At 33.9% G+C, this 22060-nt stretch overlaps 1 protein-coding gene across 4 annotated transcripts in view; it reads right to left on the bottom strand.

The window, feature by feature from the left end:
* The window catches only part of LOC128177666 (rap guanine nucleotide exchange factor 4-like), a 46554-nt gene that overhangs the window by 19166 nt on the left and 5328 nt on the right, over positions 1–22060 (bottom strand). The window contains exons 1-10 of one of the 4 annotated variants that reach the window (XM_052844470.1): positions 20222–21968; positions 20115–20145; positions 19368–19530; positions 17880–18022; positions 16438–16526; positions 12655–12801; positions 10192–10249; positions 9405–9517; positions 7842–8070; positions 5648–5831 (exon numbers count right to left, since the gene is read on the bottom strand). In XM_052844470.1, the coding sequence (XP_052700430.1) occupies positions 5648–5831; positions 7842–8070; positions 9405–9517; positions 10192–10249; positions 12655–12801; positions 16438–16526; positions 17880–18022; positions 19368–19405 (1001 nt within the window). In that variant the 5' untranslated portion in view covers positions 19406–19530; positions 20115–20145; positions 20222–21968. Of the gene's footprint in view, positions 1–5647; positions 5832–7841; positions 8071–9404; positions 9518–10191; positions 10250–12654; positions 12802–16437; positions 16527–17879; positions 18023–19367; positions 19531–20114; positions 21969–22060 lie in introns of those variants that run through there. The other 3 variants (XM_052844469.1, XM_052844472.1, XM_052844471.1) reach the window with 3 other exon arrangements.

Genomic DNA, 22060 nt, shown 5'->3' with positions numbered 1-22060 from the left:
TTTATATACTTGCATCCATCCCCCGACATCTAGATATTGATTGAGCATATTTTCGTGTATCGCTGAACTTGGGAAAACTTTTATCAGATTGAACATGTCGATTTTGAAACAGAAGATATCATGAGGGAAAATTGAGCAGGACTAATAAGACCACCTGTAATTACATCATTAGTCAAAGCCCAGTGGTAGACAAATAGTTTACTGACATTGGACTAACACAGAGTCTTTGTTTTAGTGCATTCATTGGGATGCTTTTGCTAATTAACCTAAACTAATAGCATGGAATAGAGAGATAAATTGTGACACTACAATTGGATGCTGGCATTCAAGCCATTTTTAAATGCAATTTCTGCATTGGGTTTTCCATCAAAGGGAAGGTGAGGGGGAGGGGGTGACAAGATTGCTATCTAAGCAGGAGTTTTTTTCAAACCTGAAAAAATCGGCTATTTTTATATTCAAAGGAAGATTAGAATGCAGAAGGTCATATATAAAATATATGAAAAAAACACTGTGTTAATTTGTTTTCTATAAATATCTTAAAGTATGAATATTTTATCTATTACTACAGTAACACTCAATGCATCAGTCACTTCAATATAATTATAAAGTCACGCCAAGTTTAGATGTATCATCTGTGATACCTGACTGAATATAATTAGAAGCAGCGCACTGTCAGTTCCCCATTGAGTTGGTGGGGAACCCCCTACCCACTTTTTCCCATGAATATAGATTCAATGTTTACACTTGAATAGAAAATTATTTTGAAAATTGTTTATTCATGAAATTCAAACAAAATACCCCCCATTCAAATAAGATAGTTTATTTATGAAATTTTCAGCAATCCATGTTAAAATAAAGCCACCACAAATTCAAATAATTCCCCCGTGATTGGCATATACCTGTTTAAACTATTAATATTGTATACATTGAGGTATGAGCTTTAGCAGAAAAAGGTTTTGCGAGAGACCACAGTTCAACAAACCAGTCTTCTTTTTTATCATCGAAAACATTAAAAATCAATTTTAAAATCTAATTTCATGGCTCCCCATACCATGAGTTGACAGAACTTGTGGCACTTGTAGGCCATAATCAGCTGGGATTGAAATTTATAACTAATCGATGTTTACCTGATGTAAATTGTATGGGCCTAGCATTGACATTTTATGACATCAGGATTAAACAGTCTTTTGATCGAGCCCTAAAGGAAAAACGCTCTCGAGATGGTAAACACAAGCTCGCTTGCGTCTGATCATTTTGCCTTCAGAGGTGATGCATATCAATTATACATAGCGGATTAACATTCAGGAGTATACCCTCACAGGACGACAGTACAATGTATTATTTAGCGATATCAATGTATTATTTAGCGATATCATATATTTCTGGGGATTGGTAATATAGGTGTAATGTTTTTTGATATAAGGTTTCACTTCTCCAAAGGAAAACATAACAATCCCTACTGTATGTGGGTTTGAGATTAAATACTAAAACGTTTATCATAACAAAGTTTGATTCTTTTACTAATGTAAGCCAATTTTAGCACATGTAAGAAAATCTGGAGCAGTTTTAAAATCCTTAGTAAAAACAAATTTCATTGATATGTTTTTATTTTGTCTTTATAAAATTCTGTTACTTTAAGTTCTGAGAGAGAGAGAGAGAGAGAGAGAGAGAGAGAGAGAGAGAGTGCAAGTGTATAATTCAAAGGAACTATAAATTTCAGCATGCCCAACTTTAGAAGTGAACAAAGGAACATATTAACACAAAATTAAGAAAATTGAGACAGATTAAATATAGCGCAAACCCTAATCTATCACGCACATCTCCTGGCCCAGGACACAAGACTTAGATTCATCAATGTACCTGATCGCTAATACAACAGAAAAATGAAACAGCAGGTATTTTATTCCTACTGTATACAAAAAAGAAAATCTGTGATAAATTGAGTGTCTCATCAATGTGTGAATATGTGTGTGTGGTTGGGGGGGGGGGGGGGGGGGGGAGTTGAAGAAAAATAGAGTTCCTAAAAAAGTGGATTTGAGCACTTGGACTATTCACACTTTAAATTTATGTTGCTTCGACTGAAATTGAGCCTTATTCCTTCCAATACTGGAGGGCTTTCTCAGTGATGTGGAAAAATTGATTTTATGAAAGATTGCAATGTTGATGTGAAAATAATAGATTGCATGGTCACTAAAAACTGTTGTCTTTGTAATATGCAGTTGAAATGTGAGAGAGGAAGGCATTATCTAAAGAACAGCCTTTTTGTTCTGAGATGATTGGACAGCTTGCTAAAAATTATGTCAATACCATTTACTTTGTGAAGGAAACTCAATATAAACATTGTTATTTTGAATAAATTGTACTTAAAGACCTACATAAACCCTGTTACTGTGAATGTATTTGAAGGCTAAGACGGAGATCATCCAAGTGCATTCCATTTACATTTTCAAATCAATTCCCATGTACAGCAAAATGGCACCAAAAAACGAATATCTTTCAAATCTTCATCACCCGCTCCATAATGGCAAATTAAGTCACACAATTTTGTAGTTTTCCTTCCAAATGCAGGTGAAATTGGAGTCCAGTATGTCTATCTTATTTAGGTATTAGCAGAAGTGAAGTCATACATTATTTTTTATACAAACCATTATCCTAAACCAGTTATTCTCAAAAGTTATTATCTTTTACCTATTTACACCTGCAGCACTGACTTCTGTTCAAATTAAGATGGAAATATTTGTTGTTAATAAAAAGAATAGTGGGGTTACACAAAAAGACAAAGCATACGCCAACAAAAAGAAAAACCTTTGGTTTTGTTCCCCTATTGCTGGGATGGATTCAGCCTGCTTATTTTGGATTAATTACATAGAAAGATCTGTGACAAATTGTTCGCATAGTTGAAAGTTATACCAAGTGTTATTGTTAGCAAGTCCAAAGTCCAAAACCAAAACATTTTCAACCTAAAAATATTGTATCACTAATTAATATACATAATTTAGAAAACAAAAATTTGATGTAAATTCAGACCAAACTAACATTCCAACTATTGATGTGTATTAAATGCCAGGAATTAATATCCGCAAAAAACCGCAAGAAGCAAATCTTGCAGATTTTAAAATCCCGCTTTTTTTCTAAAGCAAATTTCAACAAAATGAATCTATGAAAAAAATTTGACATTCACAATTTTATATTCTGAGACTCACGATTTGATGCAAAACAACTAAATCTTGGAGGTTTAAATTACTCCCATAAAATATTAAGGAATCCACAATAACAATAAGGTAATAAAAACAAAACAGCGCTTTGCTATAAAGGCTATCTAATAATGAAACATTTGGAAAGAAAGATAACACATAAAAGAATAGCAGTGAAGATAACTCTATGAATTGTTCATCCATCAATCATTTACTAGTTCAGTAAATGCCTTTTCCTGTAATTCCTATCTTGTACATCAATCTGACATTAATTGGCAAAGCCAAACTCTTACTCCATAGCCTTAAGCAGCAATATATCCTATTTTTTTTTACAATTTTTTTTTAGTTTTTGAATTTTGCCTTCAGGTTCCATGGCCAGGCTTACTCTGCAGATATCATCAGGATTCCAGCAATGGATATCATGTCCAGCATTAACCCATTCCATGACTCCACAGCAATAGATAATATCCAGCATTAACCCGGCCATTATCAGACTCCACAGTTCTGAACAATTTTACCTAACAATACATCAACCATTCTCTCCCTCTGAAACTAATGAAAATTGGACCATATGAGGATGTGTGTTGGAAAAAAGCAGAGCCTTAAAAATTGTATAGAGAAGCTCTCCAAGGTTACCAAACTCCTCACAATAAATCTTATAATTGACAGCACACTAAGCATACCTGCATGCAAAGGTGTATTATCAACTAAAATATCATTATACAAATTGAAAAGATTGAAAAGAGGAGAAGATATCAATTCTTTTACCATGTAAAGATAACCACAGGAAAAATTTACTTTGCAATACAAGTCTTATGGTTTATGAAAAGAATACTTTGTATATTGGAATATGAATAAATGTTGATGGTTAGGTATATATCACAGTGATTTAAATTTCACTTTTGTCAAATTTGGGACATCTTCGCCAGCCAAGGGTTTTCGGTCCACTTCGTTCCCCGTAAACGTTTATGGGAAGCAAAGTGGACCGAAAACCCTTGGCTAGCGAAGTTGTATTTGGGATAAATTCCACAAAATATAAGCTCATGAATTCTTTTTTAAAATGCAATAAACGGTGTACACTATAGTCGATACTAGTATTTGCAGTAAGCATGAAATTAAAACTATCATTACTTTTACTTTGACAAGTAACGGTAACCATGAAAATTTGACAGTCAGTGAATGAGAGCGACTTGCAGTATGGGACAAGACACAAAAACACATATTATTACCTTCTACATATAGGAAAATATTTGCCCCGGTTTTATTTTTGCCCCTTTTGCCCTCGTTGTCCAATTGGAAAAAAATATCTATGTTAACACAACTGCATCTGGGTGAATTCAAAACGGGCGAAACCGTTTGAGATTGTGAAAGGGCGAAAACAACACGGGGCGAAAATAACCCTGTATACAGTACCTTTTCAATATTATTAGATATTATCGGTAAGTAATTTTGTTAATTTAATTATCTAAATTATATAAATAATTTTCATAGCAACTAACTGGACTCTAAATCAACAGTCTGCAAATTTTGGACCAGCAATCTTTTGGACTAGTAGCACAGAGGGCAAAAGAGAGCATTGAGCTATCCCCAACATTTCAGAAAATGTTTTACTGTAGATTCCTTATTTCATGCAAGTACTTAATATCTCAATTCAACAAGTTTGCATCAAATTTCGAGAATTTAATATGCGAACACCAAATTGTTCGCATAATTTCATATAGTTTGCATATATGTCAAAAAAATAAAAGCGCGAGTTTAAAATCTTCGAGATGTGCTTCTCACATATTAATTTCTTGAGTTTTATTAGGAAAATAAGGTATTGTTTGATCAGACTTTAACGGCGCTTTCCATTAACGTTGCCTCGCTTGCGACGTTATCGGGAAACGGTGACGTTAATGGTAAGGTTAGCAACGTCACAATGATCCAACGATGACGATTGCAGCTTAAAACTGATACCTATCTTAAAATTTGATCCAGAATTTTTGGCTTTTTGCAGATTTAATGTATTTCAATATAGTAAGACAAATTGTAGTTTTAGAAATCCTTGTTTTGTAGAATATGATAACCTCAACGACATATTGTTTCCTAATTGGCAACGGTATATTGCGTTGCCACAATCGCTCGTCGGCAACGCGTGTTCCAGCAATCGGCGACGAAGGCAACACCAGCAAATCCGGCAATGCCGGTTAAATGGAAAGCACCCTTATTAAATATATTAATCCTCATTCATTACTCTAGATTGTAGAAACCTCGTTAAACATCAGCATATTAAGATCATGAGAAACACCCCTTGCAAATTTTAAAATCTTGCTCATTTCTTTTGACAGTTGTGAAGTATATGAAATTATAGCAGGAGTTCAGTATTCTAATGATTTTAAACAAAAAAGCAAATTAGCCTAATTAAGTACTCGTGTCAAATAAGAAATCTGCAGTATTCAATGTGGTACACTCACAGTTTGCGGAGAATCATTCTCATCATGGCGTCGGGGCCGATCTGGGCCAGCGTTATCAGGGTATCCTGTAGCTCCTCCTCGCACTCCTTCTTCTGGGCGTGGTTTGGAACTGTCCCCACCCCCTGGTCATCCTCACAGAACCGGTAGAACAGGTACTTGTCCTTAAACTGGTGCTCCCTGCACACTGAAAGACACGACCCTCAGACTTAGCATGGGGGTGCTTAAAACTATGTATTTATTTATAAATAAGTGACATAAAACACAAATACAAATACAAATTGATTTTTCATCACAAAAAGGGATATCCTATACTCATGTACAGGTGTTATGGAGTACCATGGAGATTCTGTAATCCAGACGCCAACACCCATGCAGTAGTCTGGAAGTTTAACCTATTTTCAGGCAACTAATTTTTAAATGATATAAGATACACAAGATTGCTCATCTAATTTGGACTATTTGTTTGGTAATCAATGTCCGACAATGAGGGATAGAACAGCATCACTTTCTGTCACATGTTTTTATATATTACCCTTGCTTATCTTTCAAGAGAGTTACCTTTATGCTAGTACAATTTGTATTCTGTACAAAGATGGGGAAAAATGAAATTTAGTTTAAGAAGCAGACCAGTGACATCATTTCAATACATGACATTTCACTGCTACAAAAATATTTGTCCACCTTGAAAGCAATATCTGCCAATGTAAGAGAGACAACTCTTATGGTCCTATTGCTATAATTAAATCGCAGATCAATTCATTGAAATGTCAGGTTATTTCATAAGGAACATAAGGTAAGAGTGACCTCCATACTAATGAATTGCCCTCTTGATGATTTAATTATTTGAACTCTAGCTAATAAAGTTTTCTAAACATCCCAATTCACCTCCAAAACCCTTGACAGAAACATAAAAATATACTGAATTCTTAAAACGACAAAAATAAATTTTACATTCTCCTGGGAATAAGCACTTCAGGAAAATACATTGTATTTTTCCAAGAAAACAAGAACAAAGATGAAGCACAGAGATACTTTATAAATAAAACTAAGACAGAACAAGAATTATGTTATGCATCTCAGCACACCAAAAGATCAATTAAGTGGAATCTTTCCTTTGCACTTTAGGAATTGATTATCAATTAAATCCCCAGTGTTATTCCATAAGAGTGAAAACAAATATTTTGTTTTCTCTCAACAACATCTTACTCACTTTGTACCGTACTCTTCAGTTATCAAACAAGTGATCTTCAATACTGTTATGTGTGTGTGACTGTGTGCATCGAAATCTGATTTTTAAGTCTAAATAATGCATCCGTTGCCTGTCAAGCTGTCTCCAGTATTGAAGCTTGTAGCTCATTAAATCATACACAAAACTTCAAAACACAATTTCACCTTAAATTTACATATTTCTAAAGTACATGGATTAAAATTATATGATGCTAAAATTAAAAAAAAAATTTCATTGATTGGCAATCATGGTTCCCACTGTACATTTTTTGTTATTGCCAAGCATACAAAGCATACAGGAACTGGAAATTTAAAGTTTTTTTTACTTGTGCTAAATCCCAGTAGAATATTTTAATGGTGCATTAAAAAATTTTGAAGTCAGTTGAATTATCTGTTTTTCTGTCCTATTACAGTAGGTTGGAGGGGTTTAAATCACACACAAGAAAATTCTGACGCTAATCTGCTAAAAATTGTAGCAAAAGTAGAAAATAGCTTCATTTCTTTTTAAACTTACATGTAAGTGGACCAACTTACTATTGTCATTCGAGGTTTTTGTCAATATGTTTGGACATAATATTCCCCTCACCCCCCCCCCCCCCATTTCAAGTTATTAATAAATGTACATTTCTACCCCCGTTTTTGCACTTAATTAACCTATGTTAGAATAACAGTACAGGTTTACTATCCCATGCACCCTCTGGGGCACAGAGCGGATTAGTAAGTAAGAGTACATGTATTGGATATGTTGTATCATTCTGAAACATTACTTATTTATTAATGAGCAATTTCAAAAATAGCATCAACATGCATCTTGTAATTACCATGTAAGGCACTTGGACCATTCTCTTGATCATTATTTTTTATACCATCAAAATAATTTCTGTTTTTTACTTAATTTTTCAACTATCAACGTGGTCCAGAGAGATTTACTTTCCATTTTCCAGATAACTATATTCCCCATTATTACCATGAACTATAATTCCCTCCTCACAGAGTGCCTGCCATATGCCGACCGCTTGATTTCTCGAGTGCACGATGGGACTCTGTTGCAGCAGCCACTCCACCATCTCCGTTCCCACCATGCACTTCCTGTACGTCCGTAAATGGTATTTCCTGTCGCGCACCATATGTGGAGCCCGTGTTAAAAGAACTGTCCTAAGAACACGGCCAGCTCGTTTCAACTTTTCCGAGGGAATCTGAAATTGTTGTTTGTACATAACTTTTCAAATTCTTTTTTAAAACACTTTTTAAAAACTATTACGATAATTAATGTTCAGTTGGAACTAGCTTTCACATTTGAATGATATACAGCAAGTAATCACATATTGCAAAAGTATATCCTGTTTCTCATACCAAATTTACAAATAAACCATAAAATTTTTCTAGTCTATAACAACTGATGATGTGCATGATTGCACACAGCTGATGTACCTGATTTGTCTGAGTGAAACATTGATTTTGAATGATAAAAATGACATCTTTCTTCGAATCTCTAATTCAATCATTTCACCTCATTTCATTCTCTCAACATACCCGCAAGCATAATGTTTTTCTTACAGCAAAACATAGTTTTAAAAAAACCTCAAGATTTTTATTTCAAAAATCAGTATACCGGTACTGTTACCTGTGCAATAAACTCAGGATTATATAAAACAAAATTTGATCTTTGCTAAAAGCAAACCATCGATAGTTGAAATAAAAGTAGGGTAAATTCTATTTTAGTTACTCTTGTAAGCTTAAAATAGTCATGCATCGTAATTGCTTCCTTGATGTGGAAGAGATAATGATAGGTTTTTGTTTTCTTTGTTCGTTTTAACAGAGTTCATTTGAAGGGGAGATAGGCGAATTGATTCATTCCTGCCACACTTCCGTCAGTCGTAGAGACTAACAATATTAAGAGACAACTGAACTATTTTTCAACCCACGTAACTGTAACATTAACTTTGTTTTCAACACAGTCTCCCTGCATCATATCATTCTTACCACAATTTTACGGCTACACGATTAAGGTAACTCATTTTTGTTCAATTTTTATTAATGTCATAATTTAGGATCCATTGCTAAAAGCTCTTATTAATTTGCTACCACAAAATAAATCATGGGCATCTTCCCTATTTTCCTAATTTATTAATATTGTAGCTAATTCATTTATTCCTAGATGAGTATTTACAACTGTGTTATAAATGTAGCTACACATCTACATCTTATTCATTCATTCCTTGATAGAGGATTTACAGCTATGCTAATCAATGTTTTACTCTCAGAAGACTGAAAGAGTATTTACAGCTATCATTAACCAAATACTTGGACCAGGATTTATGAAAATGATTAATTTGTTCATTATAATCAAAACTGCTCTGCCTCATTTCCTGAACTGATGAAATATAATCATGTGTCTGTGAAAAAAACCCCAAAAACTACAAGAAATAAGGAAGCCAACAAAAATATTTGAATCTGTGGAAACAGCCTATATAAGATAGATGCTTTCCTTGAACTGCTATTGGTTGAGAGAATTCTGGGATGTACGTACACTGGTAATGGGGGCAGCAGGATTAGACTGGCCATTTAATCGTGCTACTGCCGATGATTTTCGTCTTCCTTGGCCTTGTCTGGATATTGCGGGAGAATACTGCAGCTGATTTGCTAAAAAACAGTTTTCACATATTAAAAGCCCAACAACCTGTTTTTTTTAATTTGGTATAGAACTGAGTTTCCTTAAAGCATAGTTGACCAAGATTAACATCATGGGAGTTGTTAAATATGTTTTTCAAATTAGGTGTAAAATGAAAGTCTTTCTTATGGCTTGAATATTCCTCCCAATGTACAGTAATTTGATGCCAATATAGTTTGCTTGAACTATAAATATAATGATGTTAAAAAAACCAAATAAACAAAATTATACATGTATTTATAATTTACAGCATTTTTGTAAAATAAAAAGGTAACTTAATACTCCATACAGAGACCCCCCGTCCCCAATCTATTTTGACACCTTTTGCCCTTGTGACTGTGTTTAAGGGAATTCAAGATGGGGTGAAACTGTTTCAAATGTAGAATGGCGAAAATAACCCAGGGTGAAAATAACCCTGTTCAATTGGAAATACTCTGGAAACACATCTCTGTTCACTGAAGATTTGTAAATGTTGACAGTCAAGCATCTGGATGTATGAGAATATTTAATAGTCTTTTCATATTCCAATCTGCATGTTCACATTTTTTTCCAGTTTAAGAAAAATGCAAAAAAGAGGGGAAGATCTTTTTTAACTTTGATACATATACCGGTATATATATATATAGATAAATATCTATACACCCACCTGTTGTTGACAATCTCTCTAAGGGGGTGATGACTCCTTCCAGCAATTTCTTGCTACCCTGCAAAGTATAAATGCATAGCTTTTGACCATTTTGCTTCAAATCTAATTCAAAAGCAAGATAACCTAAGCAAATGTCAAAGCCATCAGAGCTGAACACCTGCTCCTGGCTCAGGTGAGACAAGTCTGGGGTGAGCGACTTTCGAGGTCTCAGTGTTCTCTTAAAAATTGTCGTCAAATTTAATTTGCTCAGTGTCTTCCAGGAATGAGACAGACTTTGCGTTCTTTTAACCTTCATGATCCTCTTTGCATCAAAGCCTCAGTAAATCAGTTAAAATGTGATATCATATAACATAAATGCAAAAGTGACAAAAGCTTAGGTGTTAAAACTTCTTTCCACTTTCAGTCCTGTGTCAAATATGAACAAAAACATTCTAGCGGAAATAAGCTAATAAGGATTCCCTGGAGATTATCTGCCTTTCACAGTTGTTTTAGGAATAATGGTATTAATATCGCTGCTTGTGATAATAATGGAATTTCCAACTCTTCCACAGGAGAGAGATTTATTGCCAACGATGGAGCTGATGTTTGAGTTATAGTTTTAAGAGCAAAAGCCTGTATTGCACTCAGGAGCCATGGAGAGTATCAAGAGTTTGACCTTATGGTCACGGTTTTTTCTTTAGGTAGCCATCAGTATAATCCTATCATATAACCACGAACAAATGTATTACATCATCAGCAAGCTTTGATTGTAACCAGGTCAAAATGTCTGACACAATAAAAAAATCAACAACGATGGAAAAACTGAGACTTGTCGACATTTCTCCAAGGGTTTCTTTTAAGGATATTGACACTATTCATTAGGTTGCTTTTGAAATGGGTCTTTTATTTAAAGTCTACCACTAATCCAAACTGCAGTTCCAAACTGTCAAAATTCTGTTGAAATGTATGGAAATAATTATCATTATTGGCAGCTACGGCAAAAACATGTCCTCTTGATTTTCAACAAGGCAGATCAATATCATCCTGTCATATCAACACATTTGGAAAAACCAAATAATTTGGAGAATGTTTCAGTGCGTTGGACAACACAGATATCTTTTTTCTGTTTCTTTGTTAATTATGGAGGCTATTCTGACAAGTGATGTAGTACCCCTCTCCGAGTGCTTGCTCCTTAAAAAAAATTTCCAGAACACTGTCGTTCTTCCTTCCAGGGTACGAAAAGTTCACTGAAGCGCTCTCCCTGAATATTCTGACCGATCATTACAGTCCACAAGCATGAATTCACAGCTATTGTTGAACTCTAACTGCACCAAGTTTCTGCACTGCAGAAATTGTTTTTTTAAACTATTCAATTTCAGCCCTTGTAAACGAATCAACCAAAAATGAGTTCCATATGCTTCTGTTAAGATAAGCAAAAAATAAACTACACCCTGTCTGATGGAACGCCCTGGCTAAGCAGAAATTTAAATGTTGCGGGGTTTATAATTCCGCCAACACCATTGGCTGCACACTTGACATAACCCTGACAGCTTGTGGCCATGGAATCTTGATCAAAAGGAATGCTCTTCTTTTTTAAATATCTATTCAAAAAATTAATCACACATCATATCCCCCCTTTTATACTTCAAGGTCAAAGTGTCCTTCAAAGCAAAGAAGATATATTGAGTGCATGTAAGTGCCGTCCATTTAAAAAGAAAAGATTGGAACAACCCATCTGTTTTTTATATAATCTCTACATCTGTCAACCCTTCACATCCTTATTCCTAGTTCACTAATAAAAGTCAATTTTAATTTGTTTTGATGTGATAAAGAAAATTGGATTTAGAATTATTGACTGGTTTATAAAACATAAAGTGTAACCACTGCACTGAGAAATAATCGTTTTGTGGTGAACTTTTAGCCTTGAAGAATATACAGAACTTAACAATAGATAATGTGGAATCTGAACATGAAATATGTAGAAGAATACATTGATTTCAGATAGTATCTCAAATATTACATCATCTCTTAAGTCATTACAAATCACTTATCCAAAGACTACACATACAATTCATATAAAAATCAAACAAGCATTATGAATCCCTTTGCACTTTTGAAAGAAAGGCAAAATAGAAATCAATCTACCCATTTAAACTTGCTTCTGTTTTCTTTAGAAACAATTTTTTTTTCTACTTTCATGTAACTGCAAGACTCTCCTACTGCTGAAAATATGACTGAAAAAAAAGCTTGCTGTCTCTAAGGAGTATCTGGGAAATGACATGAAATGTGTATGAATAGAAATGTTTTGTAAATTAAAGAAAATCATAGTTAGACGTTAACTTAGGATTGATGCTTTAAAATCTAAACAGAGTACTCTAGCACTCTCTCTCTCTCTCCCCTCTCTCTCTCTCTTTCCACCCCCCAATGCAGAATTTGTTAAAGATTATAGAAATTAATCATACAGGATTGAATTTTTTTGTTTACCTCCCAGAGGATTTTGAAGTCTTTCTGTTCCACTCGGATGAGTTCCGTAAACTCTCTCGTGGTCACTGTACCATATCTGGGTTTGTTAGTCAGGATGGATTCCCCGAAACACGTCCCTGGGGCCAGAGTACTGACAATGATCGCATCCTGAAAAAAATAACAATTCAGTAGAGTTTAGTTTTTTTTTAAACTAAGAATTGACATAAAATAAGAGTTTTTATCAGTTTAAGCTCTAAAGATGCTTATTAGAACAGGAAATATGGTTTATTGGTATCTTCAGTTACTACTTAAAGATCGATGAAAATGCTGTTGGAAATAGACAATAATCCACAGAATACCCATGTATCAGCATACATTTATATAAAGCATTCCAAACATAAGGCGATGATACATGATAAAAATCTCAAAATAATCTGTTACTCTGTGAGGTAACACTTTGCTTCAAAGGAAATTAAAAAAGAAATACTGCATGTATATTATTATCAAAATATTTTATATTTTATTTCATCACAAGGAATTCCACAATGACAATATCTAGGGCTTTTATTCAATTTTTCCCCCCTAGATACTTACATGTACTTATCACATGTAAATGAATGCTAACAAGGTATCTGTGAGCCAATGCTCACTAGTGATACCCCCGCTCTGATGTAAATATGCAAAATAAGCAAAGTCGACATTTAACAGAAAGCTGGCATCCGATTGGTACAGAAATATATCCCACAATATGGCATACCTAAACAAATAGTGTGTTAAAATTTCAAGAATCTGCGATAAATAGCTGCTGAGAAATCTTTGAGGAAAATTTGTTTGAAAATTTTGGCTAAAATAAACAAAGTACTCATTTAACAGAAAGTTGATGTCCGATTGGTACAAAAATATATCCCACGATATGGCATGCCTTAACAAACACTGTGTAAAAATTTCAAGCATCTGCGATAAATAGCTGCTGAGAAATCTTTGACGAAAATTTGTTTGAAAATTTTGACTAAAAATAAACAAAGTCATTATTTAACAGGAAGTTGACGTACGATTGGTACAAAAATATATCCCACGATATGGCATGCCTAAACAAATAGTGTATTAAAATTTCAAGCATCTGCAATAAATAGTTGTTGAGAAATCTTTGACGAAAATTTGTTTGAAAATTTTGGTTAAAAAATAAGCAAAGTCGTCATTTAACAGGAAGTTGACGCCCAATTGGTACAAAAATATATCCCACGATATGGCATGCCTTAACAAACACTGTGTAAAAATTTCAAGCATCTGCGTTGAATAGTTGCTGAGATAAATGCGACAGAAATTTTACGTACGGACAGACAGACACACAAGGGTAAAACAGTATACCCCCTCTCCTTTGGAGCGGGGGTATAATTACCAATTATTCCCCTTTATCGTAAACCTTATAAGAAGTGGATACATGTACCATCATAATTAGCAAGGGAGAGAACAGCCATGGCTTTGTATTTGGCCTGAAAAGTCCTATCACTAATAATGTTAGGAAGATTTCAGACAATTCAATTCTGAGAAGGGAAGAAGGTACATGGCCATCAGGTTAATAATCAGTCTACTAATGAACTCAATTATCTGCGCCCTACTATTTAATTCCATCCAAATCAATAATTTAAAGTGATGTCACAATAAAGAAAGGGGCACCTTTGTTTGCCAAGCCATCATTATATCCAGTCTTTCTACTTTCACATTCCATCAATACATATTGATATTCGTCTGGTCGCATTGCGTGATTGGAATTCATTATTTTCTTTTTCCGCTAATAATAAGAAGCAAATTTTACGAGGTATCTATTTGCCAGAGTATTGGCCCTCCTGCTCTAAGATTTTGACTCCTCTGGCGAGGATGCACTCTCTAGAGTCGAGTTCTAGAGTGTCATGTTTTGCTGTATCCATAACCAGTTTCAAAACCAATATAAAACATCAATTATTTATGAAGAAGATGCCATAGTACCCCCAAATCTGCCATAATCGTGAGAATAGAGCTCCACTGAGGTAACTATTTCCCTCAAAATAGGTGTTTTACCATTATAAACTTTTTATGGTGAAAAAAGAACACTTAACTAAAACGAATTAATAAAATGAAAGATTCTTTTTAATTTTTCATGTGCATTTTTGCAATTTTGCATTTTCTATTTTTTTTTAAATGCATCCCATTGTGCTATCAAAGCTAAAAGTAAAATTTATTTCAATATTTTGCATTAAAAAAAGAGATTTACATTTACTCTCAGGGAATTTCATGATTTTAACATTCAACTTGTTGTAAAAACTCTTTAACTTTTACTTTTGGAAGGTGGTTTATTAAATTATTCATCTCTAGAGCTGCTGTAAAAAAAAACCTGTCATGTGACATTTTCTCCCTTTGCTTGAGATAAACCTTTAAACTTAAGACAAAACTACTTTAGCATTTCCATTACTTGTGCAATATTTCTAATTCAATTTAGAGGGACAGACTTCCGTACATAGACATTGCTGATTAAGTCGAGATGCCTTCGACTTGTAGCACACATTCTGAGGGCGTAATCAATGCAGGCCTGAGAGCAGATTGTATTAGCCAATTAATATTTCACACTTCTCTCATAAATGTCCTCAAGACCACTGTTTCACACCTAGTCATACAAACTGCTTAATATGTATCTTAAATCAGATTCAGAAGAGCAAATAACTTGCGGTAATCAAAAAATAATATATCCCATGTAGATTTACCACTTTCTTTTGATGCAGCCAAAAAAAATTTTTACTCCGAAAGGAGATGATTGAAGATTACTTTTTATTACATTAATTTCTAAATTTGGCATTTCAAATCAATTCCAGGGTTGTTAAGTTTAATTTCATGATGTAATTAATTTTTCATCAATATTTAAGCCTTTAAAAAAAATAAAAGTGCATAGTGTAATTTTGAGGATTGGAAATATTTCTACAGAGTTAGACATTTTGTCATTTAATTCAAAATGTCTAACTCAGAAACTGTTGTGCAAAGATTTTTTCCAAAAATGGTAATATTTGATAAGTTAGGCTAAATTCACATAATAAAAGTTATCACGTCTATGTTACCAGTGTATAACCCAAATAACTAATCATCTTGAAGATACATGATATCCATACCATGGAATTATTTAATAACAAAGTGCAATTTGTCTTAAACATGGATTTGCAAAATAAGCAACTTGCAGAATATTCAGATTTAAAATTCCATTGTCCATCAAAATATAAGACCACAATAAAGCAAGATGCCTTGTTTCTGTTGCTGAAATAATTTTTTTTTTATTGATTGTAATGTTGTTTTACTTCCCCTCAAGAATATTTTACTAACAAGGAGGCATCAAAGTAGCATAAATGTATTCAGTTTTCATTAATCTTTGTTTTTTTTATCTTAGGTCACTGCATGGACATTGAAGGATTATTATCAGATAAATTTTACTGCAACACAGAATGTAGGTATAAAATTAAAGGTCTCATCTAAAATACCTCCAGTTTTTGCTTCTTATTTAAAATGTTAATCGAAAAGAGTTGCAACCTGTTCTATGTAGAATTAGCATAGAATTACAGATCTTGAACCAAACAAGAAGAAACTGCTTGACCATATCATCTACTGCAGCGCTAATTAAAACTCAATGGCTAAAGTGTTGCAAACTTTAAGGATAATGCACAAAAAAGCAATTTTCAAAGCAAATGAAGACATCTCCAATAGGTGTTAGACACAGTAAAACAACACTCTCAGTCTGTTGGCCCTACGCAAGGATAGTCAATGATACGAGCTCAATTGATTTACCTTGTGGTCTCCGGTCTCCGACACAAGGACCTCCAGACTCCCAGAGAGGACTATGTACCAATTTGTACCGATGTCTCCTTGACGAAACACTACAAGATAAAGGAGAAAAAAGACATGGCTGACAATCAATCAAAATGCCCTGCAGAAAGTCATCAAGGTTTAAGAAAAGTAAAGCAGGCAGGAATCAAACCTTGGCCATCTGAGAATTCCTACAGAATTCTTATATGCAAAATAAGGACAATGAAAATTGAGATCAAATTCATGTGATGAGGTTTATAGGAATTTCAAAGTTTTTCAACATCGCTTAATAAACTGGGAGGAATAAATAATAAAATGCATGTTCTGGTATACACAAATATTACTCATTTATTGTTATTGTGAGAACTGTGTTCAGAAAAACTAATTTGTGACAAAATTTGGTAAGTCACAGGGAGAATTTGTTGGGGCAGATTGAATATTTTGTGACTGGCAATTTCAATCATTAGGTGTTTATCTCTGTCACAAGTGACTTGGATTCCTGGAAAGAGGCATTGACCTTACAGTTGAAAACATCTTTAAAGAAATGATGAGGATTCCCAAAACATTTGTAAGAGGGTATATAAATAAGTGAGAAAATGCATGTCTAAATTTCATTTTTTATACCAAATAAATGTCTGTAAAAAAAAAAACCTGCTATTTTCTATCAGTCTATTTTTATTACCACAGAATTCACCCTTTATTTTCCTGTTTTCTGATCTTTTCTCTGTAATTACAGGCAATTTAGGGCGATTTTGATCCTACGCCAGGTAATTATTAATAAAGTGAAAATGGATTTACAATCTATTTAGCACAAGGATCAAAAATACAGTGGCTGCACCTAGAGTTGTGTGGTAATCCTTGGCCTGCTATCTATCATAATGACAGCAAGCTATTTATCTGCTGTTTTTCTAGAACAGACTGATAGTCAGCTTCAGAGGTGTTAAGAACGATGATGATTTATTACTAGTGCTTATAACAGTATAAATGGACCATATTAAGCACTATGATGATTTATCACTTATACACAGATAGCATACCAGTACTTTTAGAACTATTGTTTACAATCTTCTTTGAAAATGTTCACAGAGAGGTCAGAAAAGGATTTGATCCTGAAACCTCTAACACACATTGAAATCGTGTGTCGTATGATACAGTGTAAATTACAGGTACTGTAGATTCCTTATCTTACACGATTTCCGAAGTTTTGCGTCAAATTGCGAGAATGTAAAATCGCGAACAGTAATTTTGATATGTATATCTCATTTGATGTCATATATAGTCTCATATAGTTCACATTTGTTACCCGGTAGATGAATTTTAAGTGAAATCTGCATGGTGTGCCTCTCACAATTTTACACAAAAATGATTTTGCGGTGTTTCATTATAAATCTACAGTAGATGTTTGTGACTTGAGCTGCACTCACATGTGACACCTTTATCCAAGTCCTCATAATAACCGTACACACAGATCTGCTGGAGAAGACTGGGGTGGAACTTCTCAAAGGCCTTCAAGTTCTTCAGGTGGGAATAAATTAAATCCAACTCTTCTCCCGTACGGTCACATGGTCTGCAAAGTCGAAGTGTTTCAATTTCATCAAATGAAATGATATTTGCAATGTTCATAATTAACTAAAGATAATAAAACTACTTTTATTCATATCAATGTCATTAAAACCTCCAGTTTCATGCCATGCCCGACCCTTGACACGATTTTAAATCAGTTGAAAGTTGTTACAGAATTTTGAAGAAAAAAAAATAGGATGGTTATCAAATGAATATGGAACAGAATTTCAAATTTCAAAACAGGAGAAAATGTCTGTAATTGTAACAAGAATACTTAATGCCTGCCATAATTAAATTCTTATACATTAACTGTAACGTGGCAAAGGCTGATGAGATATTAAACAGTGTCTATTACACTCCCATGTCAATTTAAATTCCTATGAAATATTCATTGCAGATCCATCAGTGTACTCGTTTGACATTATTCTCACAGAATTTTAAAAGGCATCCTATGGATCTGTATGAACTACAGACACTTCCAAATTCTGTGTGATCCTGTTACAATTAATGCTTACACATTGATTGTCTTTAAAAATTTGATACAAAATTAGCCTACTTGTTTTAAATTATCAAAGGACTTTGAAATTGCGTCTTTCAGCGATTGGTACTAGTGAATCAGCATGAAATTGCGTCTTTCTTAATATAAACAACTGATTGGTACTAGTAAATCGGCATTTACGTTACCATTTCTATACCGATGCTGCAATTTTAGATGCAAGCAAAGGCTAGGTTAGATGCTGCAATTCATAAAACAGTTTAATAGTATATAACTCCTTAGAATTGCAGCTAAATTCAATTGAGAAGAGACTCAATTTATATGGTAACTAATTTTCAATGTTATGTATAAAACTGGAAAATAAAGTTTAGATTGGAATGGGTAAGCGAAATATATTTGTATGAAGGACTAGCAATTGACATTGTATCATAACTAGCAATCTTAACTTACCTTTTTTATAGACTAACTGCAATCTTATTACATGTACCTTTTGTTTTAAAAAGTAAACCATCCACCTTTTGCCTAGACCTTTAGCAAACCACCCACATTTTGTCTAGACTTTAAGCAATCCACATTTTTTCTTCACTGTCACTAAAAGCATTATTCACACATCTTTTGTCTAAACTATTAACAATCCACCCAGCAAGCCAACTACCTTTAGACTATCAATCCATCCACATTTTGTTTAGACTAAAAGCAGTCCAACTACCTTTTGTCTAAACTATTACAATACACAGTAGCAATAAAACAACTAGAAGAATTGAATGGATCATCTTAGTCTTTTGTAAAGACTTGCAGCAATACACCCACATTTTGTCTAGACTAGCTTTTTGTAGTCTAGCTAACCACCCACCTTTTGTCTAGACTAGCAATCCACTCCGAGACCATCATCTATAGGCCAGTCATAGGGCGGTGGCACCTAGCCAGTCAAATCTCTCCTTCCTCAAAATCTCACTCTTTGAATTGCTCTATATCTGTCACTTGTAAACTGTTGCACAGTCACATTTCTGAATCATCTAAAGGAAAAATGGAAATCAAAGAAAATCAGTTTAATCAGTTTGTACAAACATGAATTTTTGCAAATTCACGGATGTAGTTGAGTTGTTTTTTTTTGGTCACCTATGCAACATTCAAAAACAAATCTTTGTTAAGTTTTATACATGTTCATTGTATATTGGCACCATATAAAATTTCTGGATGATTTCAGTTGATATCAATAGGAAATTCCTATTATGATATACACATTAAAATTCCTATTATGATATACACATTAAAGATCTGACTGTAAAAATGTATCTTACAATGCTATTTAACGTTGTTCAAATTGTCACACTTAGCATAGTAAATACATTGATACATGTTTACCAGTCGTAAAATTTAGATGAAAAGATGAGAATTTTATGTGTTCAGGCACTGTGAATATATGTAAGATGTAGATGATATAACTCTTATAAACCTTGCATAACACAATTTCAAATCAAATACAAACATACAATTCAATAAACTGAATCAGATTTATATCCCATCTAAAGATTATAGCCATATCTTACTTCAAGAAAATGAGCAGTAGATATTTTCAACTTATACCAAAAGTACCTACCGACATCCTCCATTAAAATCAGCTGTATCTCCTACAACACAAATTGACAATTTCAGGAGAATTAACAAACAGTGAAAACCCTCATGTTCCTTGATGATTAAACTCACTGTATCAAATCCAATATCCACTGAAAAACACAGATCATAACCAAACACAGGTTTGAGACCATCTGCTTAACTAGTTAACGCTCTAGTATACCCAGTGTCAAAGAGACATGCTTCCCGCGAAAAAGTAATCAATGCTCATATATTCATGGGTGACTGTAGCCGGTAAGAAAAATATTGACCATCAAGTGATACCAGAATACCAGCGAAGAGCCAATTATCACCGGCCTGGCCTTATGAGGTAATTCACGGCCAACGGTTATTGAATGGAGATACGCATGTTAAGCGAACATTTTTACCTGCTGGTAAGAGTACATTCTGAATACTCCTACAGTAGGGTATAATGAAGGGATATTTATTACTGGATTTTTTGTGGATTTGCGTTGTATATTTTCACTTGGCTATATCATAAAGAATTTAATATTCTAATCTTGCATGTGAAATAGCAATTATCTATCTAGCCCACAGTTAAAAATTTATAGCGTTGAAATGTTACAGCAAAAATTCTCATCACCAATGACAAAAACACCATAAAATTATTTAGAGAAATAAAGAAATATCCAAAACCAAAGCAAGTAATTCTGCTAAGTAAATAATAGATTGGCCTTTCCTTTTCCTTTTTTGAGAGAGGAAGAGAATTTTCACTTCATGATTTTTACAAGCTAAAATGCCACAAAACTAGTCTTTGAATAAATCTAAATAACAGCTAGAAGACAGATATAATCCTACCATTGCTGTGACAAGCCATCTCTCTAACACACATATATGTACCTAGTGTAACAGAGTGGGGTCCAAAGGAATTACTTATTGTTAGTTCCCATGTTTAGAAAAGCCCCCTCTTGGGAGCCCCGATGATGAAAATTCAATATCTCCCCAATTATTGGATGACACTAAGTGAGATCAGTGACAGATTATAAAAGACCAAGACTGATTAGGTGACAATTGCCAAGTTCCAACATTTTAAAAAAAAAAGTGTCTGAAGCTATTTTCTAATAAGCATATTCTAATGAAGGACTCATGTGTACCTAGCTGGTAACCAGTTTTACTTGGGAAAATTGGATCTCTTTAAACATAGAATTTCGAATTTTCATTTGCCTGCATGGAAAAAATGTGAGGAAAATGTTTAACAGATTAAAGATAAAGATCTACTGAACTAGACATTGTTGAGGGTTGACCATTTTAAAGGGCCCCGCTAAAGAATGGACATTAGGATGAAAAGCATTTCAGATGATTTTGGTTTGACATTACCCTGTAACACAGAAATTTACTCCGAGTTGCCATAGAACAATTAATCCAAACTCATCACCCTTTACCTAAAGGGATTTTTTTGGATCTGCTTTGACCTTCACATTTGACCTTGAAACATGGTCAAATAGCACTGCGCCCCTTTACCAAAAAGCTTTGTTTATGTGAGGTATGAGCCAGATAAGAAATAGCTGGAGAATATATGCTGTGTAAAAAGATTTAAAAGAAAAAGATTTTTTGCATGGTCTGATATAACCTTTATCCTTGACTGAGAAACATCTTTCAAGGTCACTGAACACCTTTCCTTTGAGCAAAGGAACTCTGTGGGTGAAGTATGAGGCAGATTGAACCAAGGGAAGAGACAGTGTGATCCAAAAAGGATTTTTTGTTCAATTCTGCTCTGACCTTCTTCTTTCACCCAGAAACTAATGGTTCAAGGTCACTGCACACCTTTTACCAAAGGCTCTTTGTGGGTGAAGTATGAACCAGATTAGGCCAAGGGAAGAGAGATATTCTCCTGACAAAGATCTCTATCTATTAGTTGCCCACAGAACCGGCCCTTATAATAATCTTACAGTTATTAAAAACCTGATTTAC

The sequence above is a fragment of the Crassostrea angulata genome, chromosome 3 (genome assembly GCF_025612915.1).
Source record: "Crassostrea angulata isolate pt1a10 chromosome 3, ASM2561291v2, whole genome shotgun sequence".
Lineage (NCBI taxonomy): Eukaryota > Metazoa > Mollusca > Bivalvia > Ostreida > Ostreidae > Magallana > Magallana angulata.
This window is presented reverse-complemented; position numbering and strand designations above follow the sequence as displayed.